General features: G+C 27.8%; 1 protein-coding gene across 5 annotated transcripts; it reads left to right on the top strand.

Annotated features, from left to right (window-relative positions):
- Positions 1-941: 941 nt before the first annotated feature.
- LOC116844988 lies at positions 942-6,561 on the top strand. Of its 5 annotated transcripts, none has more exons than XM_032817198.1 (7): positions 942-1,005; positions 1,447-2,370; positions 2,492-2,841; positions 3,823-5,052; positions 5,348-5,441; positions 5,518-5,689; positions 6,433-6,561. In XM_032817198.1, the coding sequence occupies exons 4-7, from the start codon at positions 4,811-4,813 to the stop codon at positions 6,513-6,515; spliced, it is 591 nt and encodes a 196-aa protein (XP_032673089.1). In that variant the 5' UTR covers positions 942-1,005; positions 1,447-2,370; positions 2,492-2,841; positions 3,823-4,810; the 3' UTR covers positions 6,516-6,561. The 5 variants fall into 5 exon arrangements, 4 of the variants coding, with proteins under 4 accessions (XP_032673089.1, XP_032673088.1, XP_032673087.1 ...); XM_032817197.1 differs by having other exon boundaries at positions 1,447-2,841; positions 3,823-3,905; positions 4,127-5,052; XM_032817196.1 differs by having other exon boundaries at positions 1,447-2,841; positions 3,823-4,017; positions 4,127-5,052.
- The last annotated feature ends 336 nt before the right edge of the window (positions 6,562-6,897 follow it).

Below are 6,897 nucleotides of genomic sequence, written 5' to 3'. Positions count from 1 at the left end.
CACACACACACACACACACACACACACACACACACACACACACACACACACGCATTATATTCGATATAAAATTATATATGTGGGTGTGTGGGTGTGTATCTACAATATATTACCCATAAATAATGTAACATTATATTATTTACAAAAAAATATATATATATTGAAGAAGTAAATATTTTAATAACGGATTGGCACACACAGAAGCGCTACATACGTATTTCTTACTCAGCAACGCTCCTGAGGCAGAGCGATTGGCAGCTCGGCCGCTGAGGCGCGAGTGAGAGGGGTGTATATCAGTTGGACACGGGGCAATTGGACACAGTCCAATCACAAGTCGCTGTTCCAAGGGACCCTACAAATGTCTCTAATCACACGGCTGTGATTGGCTGTGTCCAAATGCACCGTGTCCAAGTGCACCGCTCCCGAGTGAGAGTGGGGCAGCGGTGGGCGTCGCGTCTGAAATCAGCCTGAAATGTGACAAAATTCCGAGACCTGCCGTAAGAAGTTGACCAATCAATTATAAGAAAAATAATTTCTTACGACTTAGAGATTAAAGCTTAAATTTTATGGCTTAAGTTTTCATTGTAGATCACGCTTTTGAGGCTTTCTACAATAAGCAATCAATTTTAAGTCGCAATAAAATTGACCAGTTACAGTGGATTATTCTTCTAATAGTCGACTATGATTGGTCAACTTTATTATGACTTAAGATTTATTGCTTATTGTAGAATGGGCTTTACGGAAAGCAGCACATTAATTGTTTATCATGTGCAAACTTTCATCACGTGGCAAGCGTTGCCGCGTTCTGTGTACAGAAGCCATAGTAAAAAGTAACGATATAAGTAACGATGAATTTCGTTACTCGTTACTAAAGAAAATGTAACGCCGTTACTTTTTCGTTACTGATACAAAAAAGTAACGGCGTTACCAAATCGTCACCAAAAAAAAGTAACAAAATAGTAACGTTGTTACAAGTAACGCGTTACTTCCCAACCCTGTGATCAGGTATATATATAATTATTTATGTAGTATATTTTGCATGTGTATGTGTGCATTCTGCGCTTATATTTATTTTTTATATTTAAATAGTATATTTAGTATTTTTAGTAATTTATAGTATTTTTTATATACGAATGTGTGGTAATTTCTGTTTTGTTTTATATGACATTCAAATAGTTTAATTTAAGGTAGAAATATTAATTATTTTAATTATTATATATGTTAATATTTTTACATATTTATCTATTTCTACATACTATTTCTACATTATCTATTATATCATGTTTATTATATGATTATATTTACATATAATCTTTAAAACAATTTAAAAAACTTCTTTTATATTTATTTTTAAATTTCGTTACTTTTCTTATTATATATATCAGAAAAAGATTTATTTATGACTTTTTAAAATATATACTATCATATATTTGTAATTCTTTATAGAAATTTTTGCAATGTAAACGTTGGAGAAAGAGAATTGAAAGGAGGGCTATAACAATTAAAACTTGAAGAACAGCAAAATTATACCTTTAACAGAATCTCTACATTACTAGAAAAAAAGAATTTAAAATTTAAAAATTTTAGTAGCAGTAGTAATATCAATGATAGCTTTTCCACAGATATTTGTGAAATATCAGATCAAATAAAAATGTTTGCAGAGGAAGAAAATAATGCATCAAATGAATTAATTGACTCAAATCATAATTCTGACATTGAATTTGAGATTAGTAATCAAGAAGATATTGTTTGTAACGAGGATGCAAATATGAATTTAGACACGAATACTAACGATAGTGATCAGGAAGATATGGTTTCTAACGAGAATGCAAATACGGACTTAGACACGAATACTGATGACAGCGAAATGAACTTACTCATGCAATTTTTGATAATGATGAACAAAAAGAAAGATATGTTACATTAAGTTTATATGAATGGGCGTCGTCAGGTGGAATTCTTTCTATGAGTAAAATAGATGAACTTCTTACATGGCTTCATCCAATATTTCCGAATTTGCCTAAAAGTTATAAACTTCCCTTGCTGGGAACATCTGATAATATAAATATTATTAACTTTCGGAATGGAAGGCAATTTTGGTATAGAGGAATAAAAAACAATTTGGACGGATTTACTTTAGAAGAATACTTATAAATAAAAGGAAAGATTGAAATAGATATCAATACTAATGGACTTCCTCTCTTTCGAAGTTCTAAAAAAAAATTTTGGCCAATTTTAGGACGTCTGGTAGGAACTAAAAATGAACCATTTGTTATTGCTATTTATTTTGGAAAGTCTGATCCTAATGGCGTTGAAGAATTCCTACAAGAGTTCGTGAATGAAGCTGAAAATCTAATCAACAATGGCTATGTACGAAATCAAAGAACTTATGATTTTTTTATTAGACATTATATTCTTGAGGCTCCAGCTCGAGAGCTCATGAAATGTTGCATAGGTCATAATGCATATGCTTCTTGTGGAAAATGTACAGTATGGGGAGAACGATCGGCTAATAAACAGACATATATTGATCTTGATGCTCCTTTGAGAACTGACGAAACTTTCAAAAATCAAACACATCTTCATCATCACAAAGGTATGTCACCTCTTCTCAGACTGAATACTCAAATGGTTTCTCAATTTCGTTTAGAATCCATGCATTTAGTATACGAGGGTGTATTTATGAGATTGTTGGAAGTATGGCTACGATGAATAGGCCCGTGGAAATTGCATTGGACTATTGTGAAACAAATATCTGATATATTAATCCAAATAGCTCCTTCTTGCCCTCAAGATTTTGTTCGAAAACCTAGATCTTTAGATGATTTAGCATTTTATAAGGTAACGGAATTCCGTCGTTTATGTTTATACGATGGTATTGTGGTGTTTGATCAGCATCCTAATATAAATGTTTATAGGCATTTCTTATTATTACACTATGGAATTTATATTCTTGCAAATGCTACTTTTCATAAAGTTATGAATAACTATGCAAATATTTTGCTCAGAACTTTTATTAAACATTCTGTCACAATTTTTGGGAAAATGTTTGTAGTATATAATGTTCATTCTCTTTGTCATTTAGCACAAGAATGTAATGATTACGGCCCTTTAGAATCATTTAGTGCTTTTTGTTATGAAAATAAATTAAAAAAATTAAAAGTTTTCTCAAGTCAGGTTTTAAACCTCTTCAGCAGGCAGTTAAGCGTGAACAAGGAATTAAAAGGATTGTAATTATGAAATCTGAAATTAACGAAGTTGTTTTTTTCAAAAAAAACATAGAGATATTAATGAAATAATTGATGGCACTCAATTTAAAAAAAATTTCAGTAAATAATATAATTTTGGAAGTAAATGATAAAGATTCATGTTTCAAAACAAGTGAAGGTCAAATTGTAATTCTAAAAAACATAATTTTTAGATAGGATGATATAATTTTTATAAGTAATATTTATAAGTAATATTTATAAGTAATATTTTTAAAAATGTTGAAGATTTTTATACATATCCTCTGAATTCGTTAGAATTTAGCATGGTTAAAGTATCTGAATTGAGTAATGATAAATTAATATTTTCTTTAAAAGATATTGTTGTTAAATGTTATCTCTTTGAAAGATGAATATATTTGCATACCCCTGCTTCATTCAATGCCTTTCTACAAATAGAATGTCATATTTGATTGATACAATTTTTAAGTGTTACAAATATTTTATTCTCCTTTGTCTTAATTATATCATCTCTTATAAAATATTATTTCTTTTTTATATATATTTTATATCTAGTTTATATTAATTTTTATTGTAAAATTACTACTTTTTTCAGTTTGTCGTTGTAAAATTTATACATGAAGATGACATTGGTGATGATGAAGACGATGCACTTTTTGAAGTCGGTCTTACTAAATGGTTAAGAAAATTAGATGATAAAATAAAAACTATTTCTTGGCCTCCTAAATCTATGCAAAGCATTTCACTGAAAAAGGAAGTAGATTCGTCTCCTTCATGGGCAAAATATAATGTTGTTGTTTTAAGATTTTATAGTATATTGCTTTTTTTGTACATATACATTTATACATTTTTTTAATTTTATTTTGAATCTAAATTGTTCTATTTCTTTTTTTAATTAGATACGCTTTTGGCTGCACGCAATGGACGAAATGGTGTTCTCATGTCTTCCAACTATGAAACGGATGTTGAATTTGGTCATGGCAAACGAAAAAAAATTGAACGACAATCTTTTTCATTCGATTTTTCTCATACACAAACAACGCAAACAATTACACTATTCAAAGTGATAGTTCAAATTCTAATCCAGATGATCTTGGGACTTCGCAATTTGCAAGTAAAACGAATGTTGCTGCTCCTCCACTTGTCTGTTATAAACCTCAGACTAATAAAACTGAGCCTCAGAAAATTACTAGGCATGGCAAAAATAATATAAAAATTAATATATTAGAAAAAAAGCAATAAAAAAAATCATTAATATCGTCCCTTCAAAATAAAAAATCTAGAACAGAGATCTTACTTGCAAAGATTAATGAAGCAAAACAAAATTCCGTTAGAGTAAATAGATCAGAAATTATAGAAGCTGCAAGACAAAGGCAGCAAAAATGTAATATAAGGAAACAATTTGAATCATCCTCTGCATCATCTCAACATGATGACATGATGTCTCAGAAATATGAGTCACCTGATTCAGAATTGAAAATGTATTTTTCAACAAAATGTGATGCAGAAAAAAATGTTAATAGTAATTTGCAGCTCAATACTTCAAAGTGCAACTTTGATTTTAAAAAAATCAAAGTTCCTCAATGTCATCGGATAATGATATTTTGTATCCTAAAATGTGTACGAGACTAGAGACAGTAAATAAGTCAAAGGAAAATAGTTTTGCTTGTTCTTCTAATGCTGAATCGATTGAAAATTTATCCTTTGTAATCCATTCTCAATCTGATTGTGAGCTAAGTCAGCCTAATATTGATGATTCTTACCAAATAAAAGAATTACGTACACCCCTGTCAGCACGTCAATCAGGTCCAATTAACTTTATCAGGTATAATTAACTTTACATTATAACTTTTCACTTTTTTATTATTAGTTTTTACGTTTTTGTTATTTATTATTATTATTTATTATATTTTTTATTTATTATATTTATATTAAATTATAATATTAATTTATATTATATTTTTCTTAGGTAATGTGTCACAGACTTTATATGAAGTCAAAGATTTTCAAAAAAAGACATACATTCAGAACCAAGAAATTAGTAGTAAATTAGACATAGTTATTATGAATGTAACTAGATTAAATCATTTTCTTCTTCCCAATGAAACATGAATAATAAGACCCATAGATCTCCCTTCACTTCCACTAATGACTGAGGAAGAACTACAAAAATTTGAAACATTTTTATCTACAAATGATAACATAACGACAACTGTGAGTTACTATATTTATTTTTTTTCTTAATTGTTTTTGATTTTTTAAGTAATACTTTTTATTTGATATTTTATAGATTTGTTATATGAATCAAATTATTGGCTCTAAAGATAATGTGAAAGAAGCAACATATAAAATGCTAAAGAAGCTTATTTTAAACACATTGGCAACACAGTTTAACTTAAAAGGTGGTGGCAATCCGTCCAAAAAATCTCTTGAAAAGTTGAGTTTGTATGAAATTGTTGAAGGTAAAGAATTATTTGAAATTAACTTAAATATTATTATTAATCGATATTTTTATATTTATCATGAAATTTCAGTCTTTTTTTAATTATTGTTATTTGTTAAATTATTTCCTCTGATAACTAAACTTTTTTTATTTAAGTAGGCTCTTTTATTAAATCCACATATATATGGAAGATAGATTTTTGAACTGTTGCAGTTGTGCAAAAATATCTTTTTATTACAAAATTTTTGAGTCATTAAAGATTTAAATAAATAATCTTTTTTTGATTAAACAGAAAAAAATTCGGTGAAAACAATATGTGAAGTGAGATATTATGTCGAACCTAAAACTTTCGTTTTTGTCGAGCGAAAGAATTGTCATGAATAGTTTACATAGGAAAACATTTATTGTTGTTTAATTAATTTAATTTAATTTAATAACTTTGCATTAGAAATTATTGATAAAAAATAAAAATTTCTTTAGTAGAAAAATTAAAATTTATTTTGTACTAATAATTGCACATAGCAAGTTCATGGAGCCCATCTTCCTTACATTATGTGAATCTAATTCATATTGCTTGTATTATTTTTTATCTATATTTGTTTTTCATTTTATCAAATATAATATAATTTTTTTCTTCTTAGTTTTAAATTAGTTTTTAAATCTTTTTTCTTTTTGCATTATTTTGATTTATACAGTCGATTTTTATACAACTTTCTTTTTAGAACAAAACATAATAAAACATGAAATATGTTGCATTTTCAGGTGCCATTTTAAACAAAAACACACAGGCAGAATTAATAGAGATTGCTGCAGCAACTTCGTCATGGTTGAAGCAAGCTCCTTGACGTCGGCAGAACGATGGAACAATGGGCAAGAGAATAAAGTAATAATATATGTGATATTTTGTTTATAATTAGTTATTGCTGTGCAATACAAAAGATAAGATATTTTATAAAATTAAAAAGATTATTTTTTTATATTGTTTCTGATAACCGCAATAAATGCGTGATATTTAGTTTTTATTTTAGTTTTATGCTTAAAAAAATAATATACATATATGCAACATATGCGTGCGTTTGTAGTATATTTACATTTTTTTCTATTATTACATAAATATTTTAATGTAATTATTTTTTTCCAAGATAAAATAAGTATTGCACTTATGTACATTTATATATTTATATACTTATTGGCAATTTTTTATAATTTGTAATACAGGTAAATGTC

The sequence above is a fragment of the Odontomachus brunneus genome, unplaced genomic scaffold (genome assembly GCF_010583005.1).
Source record: "Odontomachus brunneus isolate Ranch 3 - 2012 unplaced genomic scaffold, Obru_v1 Obru_scaffold_048, whole genome shotgun sequence".
Classification (NCBI taxonomy): Eukaryota; Metazoa; Arthropoda; class Insecta; order Hymenoptera; family Formicidae; genus Odontomachus; species Odontomachus brunneus.
The sequence above is the reverse complement of the archived record's forward strand: the minus strand, read 5'-3'. Positions and strand labels throughout refer to the sequence as shown.

Bases quoted from the DNA above. Each gene is read 5' to 3' on its own strand.
- LOC116844988 (XM_032817199.1), top strand. From the start codon at position 4,811: ATGTCATCGGATAATGATATTTTGTATCCTAAAATGTGTACGAGACTA. The intron at 5,053-5,347 runs GTATAATTAACT...ATGAATAATAAG, and splicing joins GGTCCAATTAACTTTATCAG to ACCCATAGATCTCCCTTCAC. The intron at 5,690-6,432 runs GTAAAGAATTAT...TTGCATTTTCAG, and splicing joins TTTGTATGAAATTGTTGAAG to GTGCCATTTTAAACAAAAAC.